The sequence below is a fragment of the Gopherus flavomarginatus genome, chromosome 12 (assembly GCF_025201925.1).
Source record: "Gopherus flavomarginatus isolate rGopFla2 chromosome 12, rGopFla2.mat.asm, whole genome shotgun sequence".
NCBI lineage: Eukaryota > Metazoa > Chordata > Testudines > Testudinidae > Gopherus > Gopherus flavomarginatus.
This window is the reverse complement of record NC_066628.1, coordinates 19,345,343-19,364,021: the sequence shown is the minus strand read 5'-3', so window position 1 is coordinate 19,364,021 and position 18,679 is coordinate 19,345,343. Positions and strand designations below refer to the sequence as shown.

Genomic DNA, 18,679 nt, shown 5'->3' with positions numbered 1-18,679 from the left:
TAAGGCGTTTCAGCCAGAATCCATGCATCCCATCTGGTCTGGGTGGCTTTCCATTTTTTATTCTTCTCAGTACTTCATCTTTTTCTTTCTTTGGTCTCTGTGTATTCCTCTGTGCTGCGGCTTTTTAATTTTTTCTCACTTTTTTAATCCAGTCTGCTGTCCGATTATATTGTACATCCTCAGACCAGATTTCCTTCCAGTAGTGCTGAAACTCTCCCACATCATTTATTGGCTCTCTAGTTTTCCTATTCTGCTTTTAACATTAATCAGATCAAAATCTCCTAGGTTCTCTGAAGTGACTCTTCTCTTGATACTAAGAAATTTGTGGGAAATCTTTTGAGTCCATGACACTAAGTGATGAGCTTCTCTTTACATTATTCCTTCATAACTCTCACATCATTTTATATTATATTATATTTAAAGAGCAGCACACAGCCTGGAGATGAAATATCAGCTGAATGAATCAATACATCCTTCATATTTCCTGTACTTTCTTAGGGAGCCACCACACTCATATTTGTCCTCTATTTCCCTTCCATTTGTGGTTTCTGTTTATCCTGTATTATTAGCTTCTACTAAAATGTTTGCAGGTGGGTCAACATGACTCATCTCCCTTTTCAGACTTTCGATCTCCATTTCTGTAAATATTCCTATTTGCAATTAAGCTCTGTTTTCCAGTGAGTATATGTTAAGTCATTATTTTCTCAGTTTTTCTTTCCTTCCAGTATTGGAGCATACATTTTTCTCCAGGCTCTCTGTTCTGGTTTTGACAAAAGCCAACTTTAGATCACGTCTTGGTTTGCACTGAGTCCTTTTCACTCTTTTGTTGAAAATTATCTCTGGTTTCCTTGGATCATCTGGACAGCTGCATGATATCCACATGAGGTTACCTGCTTCCACACAATTCACCTTGTCAATGGAGGACCCTGTCATACAGTTAAGCTCTTCGGAGGCCCCCTCTATGGCATTCAGCATAATTATCAAGTTGCCTGTATTCTCTCTATTTGGTTGAGTTGTCAGTCTATACAATATACTGGATCTTAAACCAATATTTCTAGGTCCCTGGGGTTTGTTTATTTATTTATTTATTATAGAAATCCTAGATATTATAATAGGGATGAATCCAATTATATACTATAGATATTAAATACTCTACAAGAGTGGTTTTGAAGCTCTGGTCTGGAGGTACGTAGACCATGTCTAAGATTTTCAAAGGGTCGGAACCTCCATTCAAATTGTTTAGGGGTCCACAAATGAAAAAAGGCCAAAAACCACTGCTGTACAAAAATTACAAAATGTAAGAAACAAAAAGGTACTTATAGAATTAACCAGATCCCCAGTGGGTGTGACTCAGCCATAGCTCCATTGGAGTAAAGAGGCCAGATCCCCAACTGGAGTAAAAACAGCTGTATCTCTGCTGATGTTAGAGGGACAGATGAAAGAGTTATTAGGCCAGAGAGAAACAGCAAGTGAGCAAAGGACTTTATAGTCTGCTGGTTAGGGCCCTCACCCTGGATACAGGAGATCAAATCCCCTTTCTTCAATGACTTTAATTATTTAACCACAATGGAACAGATTCAACAGGAGAGGCTAAGCAAGGCCCGCATCAGGCTGTCCCTTAGTCCTAGCTTGGCAGAGATTTTGTGAATACCTGTCGGGCCTGATTCTGCAGTTTAGATGCTTAAAGTGGCAGTTACACAAGAGGACTTCGGCCCCTATCTGGCATATTTTCTCTCTCTACAACACATAAATTCCAACCAGTTTATTGCTATTTCTCTAAATCTTAAAATCGTAAAATCTATTTAAATATATATATTGTAAAGGATAGAATAGGGCTCTCTTTGCATTCATCCAGCTGAACAGATAATGTCCACATGCCATTTTAGTTCACTTATGTTGTGTTAAATTAAATTTATTTATTTATTGGTTTTACAGGTTACAGTTTTCCCAAACTAAATATCAATGGAAAATCAAACCACAGTTACCGAATTTATTCTCCGGAAACTTTCCAGTGACCCACAGATGCAGATTTTCCTCTTCTCAATGTTTTTAATTATTTACCTAATCACTCTGGGTAGTAACATAGTGATCATGGTGGTAATAAGAGCTGATTCTCACCTTCACACCCCTATGTACTTCTTTCTCTTCCATTTATCCTTTCTTGATATCTGCTATTCCTCAGTCACGGTGCCTAATATGCTGATGAACTTCCTAGTAGAGCACAAAACTATTTCTGTCAATGGCTGCATTGTCCAGATTTTTTTCATCATCCTCTCGATTGGTGCTGAAATTTTCATTCTCTCAGCCATGGCTTATGACCGCTACACTGCCATCTGTGACCCATTGCGTTACATGGAAAGAATGAGTAAAGAGATCTGTGTTCAGCTGGTGAGTGGGGCATGGACAATAGGATTCTTCCATGCCTTGCTTAACACTGTTTTTACCTCCAAGTTGCGTTTCTGTGGACCCAATGAAATCAACCATTTCAGCTGTGAACTCCCTCCTCTATTACAACGATCCTGCACTGACACCCTCACCAATCAACTGGTGCTTCTTACTTCTGTTGTGATATTTGGGTCAAGCTCCTTCCTCCTCACGCTGATCTCCTACATTTACATTGTGTCCACCATCCTGAGGATACGCTCTGCAGAGGGCAGGCGTAAAGCCTTCTCCACCTGCAGCTCCCATCTTATTGTGGTTGGTTTATTGTACCTGACAGCCTTTTTCCAGTACACAAAACCCAGCTCAGTCTCCTCTGTGGTTCTGGATGAAATAGTCTCCATCCAGTACAGCATCTTGACCCCCATGTTAAACCCCATCATCTACAGCCTGAAAAACAAGGAGGTGAAAATAGCACTAGGAAAAACGTTGAGGAAATTGAAGTTTCTCAAGTAGTGCTGATGATCTTAAATTAAATATATATATATTTTTAAATCCAAGAGCAGAGCACTGTGGCTAACTTATGTTTGAGACATTCTCAAGCCAGGTAACTGATGGTCACATTGTGATAACCTCAGCTGCTTTAAATCAGTGTGACTCCATTAAAGTCAGGGGACAAGTTGTACAAGAGTCACTGGAGCACAGGGGCCTGGACCCTGCGTCTCCTACATCCATAGTGAGTGCTCTCAGCACCAGGCCATAGAGTCATTCACACATTTCTCTCTCTCTCCTTTCCCCATATCTGTTTAATCTGGCACACTGACTTCAGGGGAGCTGTAATAACCTTAGTCCCAGATCTGGACCTTAGCGTCCAAAATATGGGGGTTAGCATAAAAACCTCCAAGCTTAGCTACCAGCTTGGACCTGGTACCTGCTGCCACCACCCAAAAAATTAGAGTGTTTTGGGGCACTCTGGTCCCCCTGAAAAACCTTCCCTGGGGACCCCAAGACCCAAATCCCTTGAGTCTCACAACAAAGGGAAATAATCCTTTTTCCCTTCCCCCCTCCAGGTGCTCCTGGAGAGATACACAGACACAAGCTCTGTGAAACTACACAGAGTGATCCCCCTCTCTGTTCCCAATCCTGGAAACAAAAAGAACTTTCCTATTCCCCCAGAGGGAATGCAAAATCAGGCTAGCAAATCCAACCCACACACAGATCTCCCCTGATCTCTTCCTCCCACCAATTCCCTGGTGAGTACAGACTCAATTTCCCTGAAGTAAAGAAAAACTCCAACAGGTCTTAAAAGAAAGCTTTATATAAAAAAGAAAGAAAAAATACAAATGGTCTCTCTGTATTAAGGTGATACAATACAGGGCTAATTGCTTAAAAGAATATTGAATAAACAGCCTTATTCAAAAAGAATACAAATCAAAGCACTCCAGCACTTATATTCATGCAAATACCATAGAAAAGAAAACCATAGAACTTACTATCTGATCTCTTTGTCCTTACACTTAGAAACAGAAGACTAGAAAGTAGAACTACTTCTCCAAAGCTCAGAGAAAGCAGGAAGACGACAAAAGACAAAAGACTCAGACACTCAATTCCCTCCACCCAAAGTTGAAAAAATCCGGTTTCCTGATTGGTCCTCTGGTCAGGTGCTTCAGGTGAAAGAGACATTAACCCTTAGCTATCTGTTTATGACACGCCCCCCAAATTGCAGACAGTGGGGAAGCTCACTGGCGGCGATTTCCTTCTAGAACTTGAAAATAAACAGATTAATACAACACATACACCTTTACATATACTCCTAAGTATATAACCAACAGACTTTTACATTTTAAGAACACTTTTAACTACTGAATTATGGGAAACTCTCACGGGAGAGTGCATCAGCAACTTTATTAGAAGCTCCTGTGATGTGTTGAATTTCAAAATCAAAATCTTGGAGAGCTAAACTCCAACGAAGAAGTTTCTTGTTGTTCCCCTTGGCAGTATGAAGCCACTTTAGTGCAGCATGGTCAGTTTGTAGTTGGAACCGCCGTCCCCAAACATATGGGCGTAGCTTTTCCAGGGCGTACACAATGGCATAGCATTCCTTTTCACTGACTGACCAGTGACTTTCCCTCTCAGACAGTTTCTTGCTGAGAAACACGACAGGATGGAAGTTGTGATCTGTTGCTTCCTGCATGAGCACTGCTCCTATACCACGCTCAGATGCATCGGTGGTTACTAGGAATGGCTTGTCAAAATCCGGGGCCCTGAGCACAGGGTCAGACATGAGCGTTGCCTTAAGTTGGGTAAAGGCCTTTTGACACTCATCAGTCCACTTAACTGCATTTGGCTGGGTCTTTTTTGGTCAGGTCGGTCAGTGGGGCAGCGATTTGGCTGTAGTGGGGTACAAATCGCCTGTAGTATCCGGCCAAGCCTAAGAAGGATTGGACCTGCTTCTTTGACTTTGGGACAGGCCACTTCTGGATAGCATCCACCTTGGCCTGTAGGGGGTTTATGGTTCCTCGACCCACCTGGTGCCCCAGGTAAGTCACTCTGTTTTGGCCTATTTGACACTTTTTGGCCTTAACAGTTAGTCCTGCCTGCCTGATGCGCTCAAAGACCTTTTGCAGGTGTAGTAGGTGTTCAGGCCAGGAGTCCGAAAAAATGGCCACATCATCGAGGTAGGCAACTGCAAATTCTCCCAGTCCAGCTAGTAGACCATCTACCAGCCTCTGGAAGGTGGCGGGTGCATTTCGAAGGCCGAAAGGAAGGACATTGAATTCATACACCCCCGCATGGGTGACGAATGCTGACCTCTCCTTGGCAGGTTCATCTAGCGGTACTTGCCAGTACCCCTTGGTTAAGTCTATTGTAGAGATGAACTGGGCACGTCCCAACTTCTCCAATAGCTCATCGGTACGTGGCATTGGATAGTTGTCCGGACGAGTTACAGCATTTAGCTTACGGTAGTCCACGCAAAAGCGTATTTCCCCATCTGGTTTGGGTACCAGAACCACTGGAGATGCCCATGCACTGGTAGATGAGCGGATTATACCCATCTGTAGCATGTTCTGGATCTCCCGTTCTATAGCAGCTTGGGCATGAGGAGACACTCGGTAGGGTGGGGTTCTGATTGGGTGAGCATTACCTGTATCAATGGAGTGGTATGCCCGTTCAGTCCGTCCTGGGGTGGCTGAGAACAATGGGGCGAAGCTAGTGCACAGCTCCTTGATTTGTTGCCGCTGCAGACGTTCCAGGGTGGTTGAGAGGTTCACCTCTTCCACGCCACCGTCTTTTTTCCCGTCGTAGTAGACACCGTCAGGCCACTCAGCATCATCTCCCTGGACTGTAAACTGACAAACCTGTAAATCTCTGGAATAGAAAGGCTTGAGAGAATTAACATGGTACACTTTAGGCTTTAGTGAGGAATTGGGAAATGCTATGAGGTAGTTTACAGCTCCCAGGCGCTCTTGGACCGTGAATGGCCCTTCCCATGATGCTTCCATCTTATGGGCCTGTTGCGCCTTCAAGACCATAACCTGGTCTCCTACCTTGAAGGAACGTTCTCTGGCATGTCTGTCATACCAGGCCTTTTGCTCTTCCTGAGCATCCTTTAGGTTCTCTTTAGCAAGGGCTAAAGAGTGTCGGAGGGTGCTTTGTAGGTTGCTTACAAAGTCCAGAATGTTAGTTCCTGGAGAAGGCGTAAACCCCTCCCATTGCTGCTTCACCAACTGTAATGGCCCCTTAACCTCGTGACCATACACAAGTTCAAATGGTGAAAACCCTAAACTGGGATGTGGTACAGCCCTGTAGGCAAACAGCAACTGCTGCAACACTAGGTCCCAATTATTGGAGAATTAGTTGATGAATTTTCGTATCATGGCCCCCAAAGTTCCATTGAACCTTTCCACCAGGCCATTGGTTTGATGGTGGTATGGGGTGGCAACCAAGTGATTCACCCCATGAGTTTTCCACAGTTTTTCCATGGTCCCTGCCAGGAAATTAGACCCTGAATCTGTAAGGATGTCAGAGGGCCAACCTACCCTGGCAAAGATGTCTGTTAGGGCCAGGCACACAGTGTTAGCCCTGGTGTTGCCTAGAGCTACTGCTTCCGGCCATCGGGTAGCAAAGTCCACTAAAGTCAGTACGTACTGCTTTCCTCTGGGCGTCTTTTTTGGGAAAGGGCCCAGAATATCCACAGCTACTCGCTGAAATGGGACCTCAATTATGGGGAGTGGCTGGAGAGGGGCCTTGACCTGGTCTTGAGGCTTTCCCACTCTTTGGCATACCTCACAAGACCGGACATACTTGGCAACATCCTTGCCCATCCCCTCCCAGTGGAAGGACTTCCCCAACCGGTCCTTGGTTCTGTTCACCCCAGCATGGCCACTGGGATGATCATGGGCTAAGCTTAAGAGCTTTTCCCGGTACTTAGTTGGAACCACCAACTGTTTTTGCGGCTGCCATTCTTTCCGGTGTCCACCAGAAAGAATTTCCTTGTATAAAAGTCCTTGGTCTATAACAAACCGGGATCGATTAGAAGAGCTGAGAGGCGGTGGGGTGCTCCGTGCCGCCGCCCAAGCTTTCTGAAGGCTGTCATCCGCTTCCTGCTCAGTCTGGAACTGTTCCCTTGAGGCTGGGGTCACCAGTTCTTCCTCAGACTGTTGACTTGGGCTTGGTCCCTCTGGAAGCGATGTAGGTGATGGGGTTGTTTCCGTTGCTGGTGAACCGCTCTCCGCTGGTGCACCTGAGGGTATTTCAGGCTCTGGCTGAGCCTTTTGGGTATGGCTGTCTGTTGCTTCTGCCAGTTTTGGCTCGCTGGTGCCCTCTGGCGTTGAGTTTGAAGATGGGGTTGCACTTGCTGGTGCTGGTTGCTGTTCCAGTTCCGGGCTTGGGACTGGAGGTGCTGTGGCTGTTTCGGTGGTTGGCATGGAATCCGGGTCCACTACCTCTGTCTGGGTCTCTGGTAACACAGACGGGGCCTCTGTGGACGGCTCAGGAACAGGAATGGGTCTGGAAGCTTGCCTGGTTTGGCTACGTGTAACCATTCCCACTCTCTTGGCCCGCCTCACCTGGTTGGCCAAGTCTTCCCCCAGTAGCATGGGGATAGGATAATTGTCATAGACTGCAAAAGTCCACATTCCTGACCAGCCTTTGTACTGGACAGGCAGTTGAGCTGTAGGCAAGTCTACAGCTTGTGACATGAAGGGGTAAATTGTAACTTTGGCCTTTGGGTTGATGAATTTGGGGTGAACGAAGGATTGGTGGATAGCTGACACTTGTGCCCCCGTGTCTCTCCACGCAGTAACCTTCTTTCCGCCCACTCTTAAATTTTCCCTTCGCTCCAAGGGTATTTGAGAGGCATCCGGGCCTGGGGATCTTTGGTGTGATGGTGGTGTAATGAATTGCATTCGCATGGTGTTCTTGGGACACTTGGCCTTGATATGTCCCAGTTCATTACACTTAAAGCATCTTCCATCTGATGGGTCACTGGGCCGAGGTGAGTTACTGGAGACTGGTGAGGTTGAAGGGTAGGGTGTCTGTGGCTTTACTTGGGTGGTATGTGGGGTCTTTGGCTGTCCTCGGTTGTAGGGTTTATGGTCTGTGTGCCCCCTGGGGTAATCGTTCCCCTTGACAGTAGCTTTCTTGCTTTCTGCCAGTTCCATCCATTTGGCTCCAATCTCCCCCGCCTCAGCGATATTCTTGGGGTTTCCATCTTGTATGTACCGCGTGATGTCTTCAGGAACACCATCCAAGAACTGCTCCATTTGTATGAGGAGGTTCAGTTCTTCCAAGGTTTGAATGTTGTTTCCTGTTAGCCAGGCCTCATAGTTTTTTGCAATGTAGTAGGCGTGTTTGGGAAATGACTCCTCTGGTTTCCACTTTTGGTTTCTGAAACGCCGACGGGCATGATCTGGGGTTATCCCCATCCTGTATCTGGCCTTGGCTTGAAAAAGTTTATAGTCATTCATTTGGTGCTTAGGCATTTCAGCTGCCACCTCTGCTAAAGGTCCACTGAGCTGTGACCTCAATTCTACCATGTACTGGTCTTCGGGAATGCTGTACCAAGACAGGCTCTTTCAAAATTTTCCAAGAAGGCCTCGGTGTCATCACCTGCCTTGTAGGTGGGAAATTTCCTGTGCTGTGGAGCAACAATGGGCGATGGGTTGTTAGGATTGGCTGGAGTCTGTTGCTTAGCCTTTTCTAATTCCATGGCCTGTTGGTGGGCTTCCCTCTGGAGTTCTATCTGTCTTCTGTGGGCTGCCTCTTCTTCTTCTAGTTTTCTTTTGTGTGCTGCCTCTTTGATTTGTTCTTCTCTTTCTTTCATCTCCATTTGTCGCCTGTGTTCAGCTTCTCTGAATTGCTCTTCGGCCTTAATTTTTGCCTTAGAAGTCATGATTCCTGTTTTCTTGTGTTGGGGTGCCCTCCGGTGTTTATCCTCTGAACTGCAGGTTCTCTGTTGCCTCCTGAAGTCTGCCTAGCAACAGTGCCTTTAGCTAATCTTCAATGTCAAGTAAACCTGAAAAACCACTTTATTTGCATTCATATAGTGCTGGTATGACTCTCAATGGGAGTGCTATTGTGTGACAAAAGACTGTTAATAGTCCTTAACGACTTCTGCTTAACATGCAAGCCACAAACTGCCAGAGAGAGCAGAAAAAAAAAATTTCTCTCTGGTTCCCTTTTAAAACCAAACTGTTTCTCTCTGCTAAAAAGCCCTTAGCAGAGAAAAGAAAAATATAATATTCCTACTGGCTTCTGGATTCTATCTATATCCCACCGCTGCATCACCATGTAATAACCTTAGTCCCAGATCTGGACCTTAGCGTCCAAAATATGGGGGTTAGCATAAAAACCTCCAAGCTTAGCTACCAGCTTGGACCTGGTACCTGCTGCCACCACCCAAAAAATTAGAGTGTTTTGGGGCACTCTGGTCCCCCTGAAAAACCTTCCCTGGGGACCCCAAGACCCAAATCCCTTGAGTCTCACAACAAAGGGAAATAATCCTTTTTCCCTTCCCCCCTCCAGGTGCTCCTGGAGAGATACACAGACACAAGCTCTGTGAAACTACACAGAGTGATCCCCCTCTCTGTTCCCAATCCTGGAAACAAAAAGAACTTTCCTATTCCCCCAGAGGGAATGCAAAATCAGGCTAGCAAATCCAACCCACACACAGATCTCCCCTGATCTCTTCCTCCCACCAATTCCCTGGTGAGTACAGACTCAATTTCCCTGAAGTAAAGAAAAACTCCAACAGGTCTTAAAAGAAAGCTTTATATAAAAAAGAAAGAAAAAAAATACAAATGGTCTCTCTGTATTAAGGTGATACAATACAGGGCTAATTGCTTAAAAGAATATTGAATAAACAGCCTTATTCAAAAAGAATACAAATCAAAGCACTCCAGCACTTATATTCATGCAAATACCAAGAAAAGAAAACCATAGAACTTACTATCTGATCTCTTTGTCCTTACACTTAGAAACAGAAGACTAGAAAGTAGAACTACTTCTCCAAAGCTCAGAGAAAGCAGGAAGACGACAAAAGACAAAAGACTCAGACACTCAATTCCCTCCACCCAAAGTTGAAAAAATCCGGTTTCCTGATTGGTCCTCTGGTCAGGTGCTTCAGGTGAAAGAGACATTAACCCTTAGCTATCTGTTTATGACAGGAGCTATGGCCAATTTATATCAGCTGAGCATCTGGCCAATTTTATAAAAATCTCTCTATCTATTGATTTCTCAAGGGTTTGTTTTTGACTAATTTGTTGAATAAACTGATATTAAATAGCTATCTTATTGTACTTTACCCCACTAAAATCTAATGAATTTTTTTTCAATAATTAATTATAATAAATTGTGGAGCCAATAGCTTTATTTCTCAGATAGCACTAGATCCACAAAAGAATTTAGGTTTGAACAGGAGAGTAAGAGAGAGACCCCCATGAGCATATCCCATATCCCCATGGTTAGGGCACTCGCATGGGTGGGGAGAGATCCCCTGTTTAAATCCTGTCTCTTTATCAGGCACTTGAAGCATGGCCCTCCCACATCCCAGGTGATTATCCTGATCATTGGGATAAAAGTTGAGTGGTCTCCTTCTAATTCCTTCTTCTTTTCCCCACTCCAGTTTTTTGTTAAAAAATGCCTTAGGTGCAGTTAGAGTATTCCGACCTGGGAACCCTCTAAACAGAAGGAGGTGTTTTGCTCCAAGGTACATGGGGACTGAACTCTTTGACAGAGGTGGGGTTTAGAACACATCCTTCTTCTCATCCTCTTCCATTGGTTAAGGAATCACCTATCATGATGTTAGGACACAAGAGCAAATGGTAGACCATTCCAGGTCAGATTGTCAATCAGACCAATGGTCCATCTTGCACAGTATCCTGTTTCTGACAGGGGCCAGTGCCAGATTCTTCAGAGGGAAAAATAAACAGAACAGGCAATTATTGAGTGATCCATCCCCTGTTGTCCAGTCCCAGCTTCTGGCAGTCAGGTTTAGAGACATCCAGAGCAAGGGGTTGCCTCTCTGGCCATCTAAGGCCTTGTCTATACTACAGAGTTGCAGCGCTGGTGAGGGGGCTACAGCGCTGCAACTTAAGATGTGTACACACTTGCACAGCATGGCCAGCGCTGCAACTCCCTGGTTGCAGCGCTGGCTGTACACCCGGTCGAGCCTCGGGTGTAGAGGATCCAGCGCTGGTGATCCAGCGCTGGTCAGCAAGTGTAGACACCCACCAGCGTTTTTACTGACCTCCGTGGCATAAGCAGGTATCCCAGCATACCTTAGAAGCCTCTCTGGTAATCATGCAAACTCCACTGCCCTGGGCTCACCTGACCCCTCCTTTAAATGCCCCGGGAATTTTAAAAATCCCCTTCCTGTTTGCTCAGCCAGGTGTGGAGTGCAATTAATCAATCAATCACTCAGCGACCATGCCTCCACGCACCAAACGAGCCCCAGCATGGACCAATGCAGAGCTGCAGGACCTCATAAGTGTTTGGGGAGAGGAGGCTGTGCAAGCACAGCTGCGCTCCAGAAGGAGAAATTATGATACCTATGGGCAGATATCACAGTCCTTGATGAGAAGGGGCCATGAACGGGACGCGTTGCAGTGCAGGGTCAAAATTAAAGAGCTGAGGAGTGCTTACTGCAAAGCTCGTGAGGGAAATCGCCGCTCAGGAGCTGCCCCCACGACCTGCCGTTTTTACCAGGAGCTGGATGCCATACTTGGGTGTGACCCCACTGCCAATCCTAGGAGCACGATGGAGAGTTCAGAGCAGGGAGAAGTAGGGGAGGTTGTAGAGGATGGCGACAGTGAGGCTACTGGTGTGGAGGGAGACACCCTGGAGTCCCAGTACACATGCAGCCAGGAGCTCTTCTCAAGCCAGGAGGAGGCTAGCCAGTCGCAGCAGCTGGAAGTTGACGGTGAGGAAGAAACTGAGGATCATGCTCGGGGTAATTAGATTTTTATGTTTTGGGAGAGGAGAGTTTTGGTTATGGCTGCCTGCATGCATGCCTAAACGTGGAATAGCCCATTGATTTGCTCTATCACGTCTCTGTAATCTGCCTCGGTAATCTCTTGAAAAGTTGCAGCAAGAGTGTTTGCAAGTTGCTTTCTCAAGTTGATCGGGAGAGCCACCGTGGTCCCTGTCCCAGTCAGGCTAACTCGTCCGATCCACTGTGCAGCGAGGGATGGGGGGACCATGGCTGCACACAGGCAAGCTGCATAGGGGCCAGGGCGGTATCCACATTCCTGTAGAAGACCCTCCCTCTCTTCCCAGGTAACACGCAGCAGTGATATGTCTGGCAGTAGGAAACCCTGTTGAGAGTTTAGGGATAATTGAGTGCAGGGCGCCAGGTTCGCGTTTCCCCAGCCCATGGGGCTCTGTTGTTAACCCCCCCACCAGCACGTAGGCAGTCACGCGGTGCGCTCCTGTGTTCCCCACTCCCCCTCCAAGCAGGCATCCAGCACCGCGGTGTGCTCCTGTGTTCCCCACCTCCCCTCCAAGCAGGCATCCAGCACCGCGGTGTTTCCCCCCTCCTCACTAGCAGGATGGCGTGAACACGGACAAAAGAACACCCCCCCCCAAGCAGCTCACCACCTTCCTGTTCACTACTGGGCCCTCTTCAGGACACCAGCTACCTCCTGTACCCATTGCTGATAAACCCCAGTGACCCATTGGTCAACTCCCACTCTCAAGGGGAAATCGAGGCAAAATGACTCACCCCATTGCTCGCCATGACTTAGCTTGCCTGCCCTCTCTGTGTTATGTGAGGTATGTGAGAAGGATGCTACCAAAAGTCTAAAAAGTCCTTCAACGTGTGATAATAAACAATGTAGCCTCTGTGTATTACATGGTTCTATCTCTCTTTTTTCTAGTGACCTTGACTACTGCAGCCGGAACACCAGCCTCACGTAGGTTGCAGAACTTGAGACGGAATCCTAGAAAATCAAAAGAGGAATTGATCAAATCTGTTATGAGCCACTACAACAGAGAAAGTAGGAAGACACAGGAATGGAGAGAGAAGACTTATGAATGGAAAGAGAGTGTACATGAATGGAGAAACAGTGTACATGAATGGAGGCAAACAGAAAGCAGGAGAAAGGAATTGACTGCCAAAAAAACCACAAAGCAGATGATAATCCTCCTGGCTCGCCAAACTGAGTCTTTCGAGTCTCTTGTAGCCATGCAGACAAATATGTACTGTGGTAACCCACAGCCCTCCCAAAGCCCTCTTCCTTGTTCCCCAGTATTTCCACAAAACAACTTTCTCCAGCAGCCAGTTTCTTATTATCCCCAGCTGCCCCCAACACCTGTACGATCACCTACCAGCCCTGATAACTATAATTCTTACCCTGTTCACTCCACCCCCATTATTCTGCAGCAGTGTAATCCTGAAGTGCAGCAGACATTGAATAATGATCAAAATAGCACATATTCAAACCTGTGAATGTACAGTCCTCCACCCCAACCCCCTTGCCTGTTATGTACTGTATGTTGAATAAAGGTTTTTTTTCTTTTTCACTACGTTATATTATTGCTTGAAGTGGTAAATATTATACACCAAGGTAAAGCAAAGCACATCAAATGCATCAAACATTACTGTTGTCTCTCAGCATCAAATTTCTCCCTTAAAGCACCCCTAATCCTTGAAGCCCTTTCCTGGGCCTCCCTATTAGCCCTGCTCTCTGGCTGAGCAAACTCATCCTCTAGGCGTCGAACCTCGGAGGTCCATTCCTCACTGAATCTTTCACCCTTCCCTTCACAAATATTATGGAGGGTACAGCACGCGGATATAACAGCGGTGATGCTGCTTTCCACCAAATCTAGCTTCCCATAAAGACAGCGCCAGCGTGCTTTCAAACGGCCAAAAGCACACTGCACAGTCATTCTGCACCGGCTCAGCCTGTAGTTGAACCGGTCCTTGCTCCTGTCAAGCTTCCCTGTATATGGTTTCATGAGCCAGAGCATTAAGAGGTAAGCGGGGTCTCCAAGGATCACAGTGGGCATTTCGATGTCCCCTACTGTGATCTTGCGGTCTGGGAAAAAAGTCCCGGCCCTCAGCCTCCTGAACAGGGAACTGTTCCTAAAGATGCGTGCATCGTGCACCTTTCCAGGCCATCCTGAGTAAATGTCAGTGAAACGCCCACGGTGATCCACAAGCGCTTGCAGAACCACGGAGAAATACCCCTTGCGATTAATGTACTCTGATGCCAAGTGGGGTGGTGACAGAATAGGAATATGCGTCCCATCTATTGCCCCTCCACAGTTAGGGAACCCCATTTCTGCAAAGCCATCCACAATGTCCTGCACGTTCCCAAGAGTCACGTTTTTTCTTAGCATGGTGCGATTAATGGCCGTGCAAACTTGCATCAGCACCATTCCAACAGTAGACTTTCCCACTCCAAACTGGTTCGCCACAAATCTGAAGCAGTCTGGAGTTGCCAGCTTCCAGATTGCAATAGCCACCCGCTTCTCCACTGGCAGGGCAGCTCTCAATCTCGTGTCCCTGCGCCGCAGGGTAGGGGCGAGCTCAGCACACAGTGCCATGAAAGTGGCTTTTCTCATTCGAAAGTTCTGCAGCCACTGATCGTCATCCCAGGATTGCAGGACGATGTGATCCCACCACTGAGTGCTGGTTTCCCGAGCCCAAACGCGCCAGTCCACGGAGCTGAGCACGTCTGTTACTGCCACAAGCAATTTACTGTCTTCACAGTGAGGAGATTCAATATCATCGTCTGACTCCTCACTGTCACTACTGTCACTCTCACTTTGCAGCTGAAGGAATAGCTCCACTGCCATGCGTGATGTGCTGGCAACATTCATCAATAAGGTCGTCAGCTGCTCAGGCTCCATTTATAACAAAAATCGCAGAAAAAGCGCTGTAGAATCACAATGCCGCCAAACTGCTCGGAATGTGTAGCAAAGCACCACGGGGCGTTGGAACAGGAAGCGGAAAGACACTCTCACTTCCTTCCCCTTCCCACAAGCCACAGCGCCGAAATGGGACGAGGTGCTCTGTGGGATAGCTGCCCACAATGCACCACTCCCAACAGCGCTGCAAGTGCTGTAAATGTGGCCACACTGCAGCGCTGGTTGCTGTAAGTGTGGCCACTCTGCAGCGCTGGCCCTGTACAGCTGTACTAACACAGCTGTAACTACCAGCGCTGCAAAACTGTAAGTGTAGACATGGCCTGACTAAAAGCCATTGATGGATCTATCCTACAAGAATTTATCTAATTCTTAAAAAAAAACAAACCCCAAAAAAACCTGTCTTCAGTGTAAGAAAAAGGGAACAAGTGAAGTTAAAATGAAAACCTGATTTAATATTTAACATTTCAAATGCTTTAACTGTTTTGCTGCCTTGTCTGTATCTTCAATAAAAGGTTATAAAATGGGATTTTTAATGGTATGTTTGCCAAAGTACTAAGAAGAGTGAAGTCTCTGCATACCAAATTCTGAACCTTGTTTAAAACAGTTTAATGTGGGACATTGACTGAGTTATATGGACAATTTGGGCCTGTCTATGAAACCAAATTAATACACAGAAAATACTTTGGGATCTTTGTGAGTCACAGACATTGCAGAAGAAAACGGCTCAATTCTGACACTATGTGTGTGATGGGAACATAAGAACTGAGTCCAAGCTGAGGGCCATATATAGCTCAGTATCCTGTTTCTGGCAGTGACTAGAACCAGATGATCAGAAAGTTTCACAGTAGAGAGCTGTGGTATATTCAGCTCCTCACAGTAGAATTGTATATAAATAGACATTGGCTTAATGTCTGAAACATGTTTAATTACCCTTTAGAATATGTTTTCAGAATGAATTGTAATAACCCAAAATCTAAACCTTTTCTGAATTTCGCTACATTCAGATAAAAATGGAATGTGTAGCAAAAAAAATTCCCTGTCTAATTCTGTCATCTTCATGCCATCAGTACATGCAAACAACACCCTCCCAAGAGTTGCTCGGTCCATCCATCACCCACACCTTACGAAAATCCTACAGAAAGAAAGAGAGGAGGTCTCCACTGAATGGGCTTCTTCGTTTCTCTGTTTTTGTGAATCTCGTCTGAGCTAGAGACGTGACACTGCATGCACTTGAATGTTTAGACTAAATGGTCATACTCCTACAGCCTGTCTCCATTCAGATCTCCAACTGCAGCTTACAAAACTTCCACTTACAGAGCACCTGAATCTAATCTACATTATGTATGATCCCTGTGACTTTGTAGTTTATATGATATTATAAAAATATGCTAATGGGTGAATATCAAGTAACTGGAATATGCTTCATGCAAAAGGTATTGTTACAAAGCTTATTGTCTACTGAGTGTGGTCATCCTATTTGTATAAAGTTATCACTCTTGTATCTGAAACTAGAAATATGAAATATAACTCTGAGGGCCTATTGTAAATATGCAAAGTGTGGGCCATTAATGGTGGTTTGGAATCTTAATGGCTCCGATTAACCAGGGCAATTGACTGTAGATGGCTCTATTTGTAGGCAAGCCTTCCTGTGAGCCAGCCTGGGAGGAATGAAGGCTTGGGCTCCTACGGTGACATGTGATAATGGTACATGAACTAGAATCCAGCTTTAACTTGGTGTTTCTCCATTTTGAGGAGGGATGGGAACCCAGAGGGACAAAGGATTCTCACCTTATGCAAAAATATATAAATGGGTGGAACAGGAAAAAGTGGAGCCATCATGAAGAATCCCCTAGCTACCACCTGAGCTGGAGCAAGAGCTGTACCAAGGGAAAGAATTGTGCCCAGGCCTGAAAAGTGTCCAGTCTGAGGAAGAAAATTACTGAAGCATCTCTGAGGGTGAGATTATCTGAATCAGTTTGATTAGACATAGATTTGCGAGTTTTATTTTATTTTGCTTGGTGGTTTTGTTTTGTCTGTTACTACTTGGAACCACTTAAATCCTACTGCCTGTATTTAATAAACTCACTTTTTACTTATTAATTAACTCAGAGAATGTGTTAATACCTGGGTGGGCAAACAGCCATGCATATCTCTCTATCGGTGTTATAGAGGGCGAACAATTTATGAGTTTACCCTGTATAAGCTTTATACAGGGTAAAATGGATTTATTTGGGTTTAGACTCCATTGGGAGTTGGGCATCTGAGTGTTAAAAGCAGGAACACTTCTGTAAGCTGCTTTCAGGTAAACCTGCAGCTTTGGGGCAAATAATTCATACCCTGGGTCTGTGTTGGAGTAGACGGGCATGTCTGGCTCAGTGAGACAGGGTTCTGGGGTCCCAGCCTGGCAGGGAAGACAGGAGTAGAAGTAGTCTTGGCATATCAGGTGGCAGCTTCCAGAGGATTTCTGTCATCTAACATGTCAAAGTCCCAAACCTGCAGGTAGACTTACACTCATGTTAATAGTCTGTACTCACACTTAATTTCAATAAAATTATTCATGTTTACAACATTCACAGGAGTAAAAGCTTTTGCTGGATTGGGTGTTATATGCCTATTTATATTTTCACTAAACCTACCAAATTGAAAAGTGAGATCTGCAAGATGTTAATTAGGCCTGCACTTTCAGAAGACTCTGAATTCTGGACACTGAGGAACAGACAGAAGCAGATCTTGAATACAATGGAAATGAAAATGTAAAGATGGGTGCTTGGAGTTACATGGCTGGACCAAGTTTGGAAAGAATGAAGTAAGGGAAATGTGAAGATGGTAAAAGTTACAGAAAAGCTGAGGGAGTCCAGGAATAGATGGTTTGGCCATGTGAAAAGAAAATCAGAAGACTATATAGGAAACAGGGAGTTCAACTTAGAAATGGAGGGTAAGGGAAGGGTTGGCAGACCCAGAACTTAGATGGATAGATGTCATACGATTAGCTGCAGAGTTTCCAAAGAATAACATTCAAGATAGACTGGAACGGAAAAGAAGGACGCAAACAGTCAACCCCATATAGATGAGAGTAAGGCTGTAAAAAGATGGGAGTTGAGTAAGAGCAGCAAGAGGTTCAGACACTATATTAGAAGAGTGGCCTTGTGACAGACAAGGTCCTGGAACATCCTGGACAAACCTGATTGAATTATGTTTCATCTCTTTGGAGTTCATTGTATTAAAAATGTAAATATTTGTGTACTATTGTAGGATATGTGGAGCTTCTTTAAAAGGAAGGCAATTGCTGGGAGATATTGGGGACTTCAAAGGACTTTTGGGGATAATACATGAGAAGTGGATTTTCAAGGAAATTCATGGGGGTGAAGATTATGCAAATGACCCACCTAGAAACCATCCCTTTTGAAGCTACTCTTTGAGCAGATACCCATTGTTTGGCTGATTATCTAGTCAAGGTCTCTTTAAAGAGTCAAACTGGAGAAAACAATGACTCAGAATCAGGCGATGACCTTGGTCTGAGCTGAGATGTGATGACTTGGAAACCAGAGAAAAACCCTTTGGTACTTGTTGGACAGCTCCTACAAGAGCCCTGAACACATATTTAATCTCATACTTCACTAGAAGCTAAATTAGTTTGGCTTCACTCTTAAATTATAGGGACAGAATCTGTCTGATTTGCATTCTCCTGGCCTGCTCAGATTCTCCTGTGTGTCTGTGTATGGTTCCCCCAGTGTGATCCAGCCTGTTCAAACTGGTTCCAGTGCTCCCCAAGTACAGAAAGCTACAGCCTTTAACACATTGACTCTTAATGGTTGTGTCTGCACTATGAGCTAGAGGTGGGATTCCCAATTCCTGGAGTTAGCATTCCAAAATTAGCAGTGTAGCAGTAGTATCATGGGCAGCAGTGAGTGGAGGCACAGACTAGTTT

The 18,679-nt window shown here is 45.3% G+C and overlaps 1 protein-coding gene across 1 annotated transcript; it reads left to right on the top strand.

Moving 5' to 3' along the window:
• The first annotated feature begins 1,962 nt into the window (after positions 1-1,962).
• On the top strand, positions 1,963-2,895 carry LOC127032552 (olfactory receptor 1009-like). Its single transcript, XM_050919853.1, has one exon. It carries the CDS (start codon positions 1,963-1,965, stop codon positions 2,893-2,895), a length of 933 nt encoding a protein of 310 aa, XP_050775810.1.
• Positions 2,896-18,679: the final 15,784 nt, after the last annotated feature.

Coding starts and splice junctions, on each gene's coding strand:
- LOC127032552 (XM_050919853.1), top strand. CDS start 1,963: ATGGAAAATCAAACCACAGTTACCGAATTTATTCTCCGGAAACTTTCC.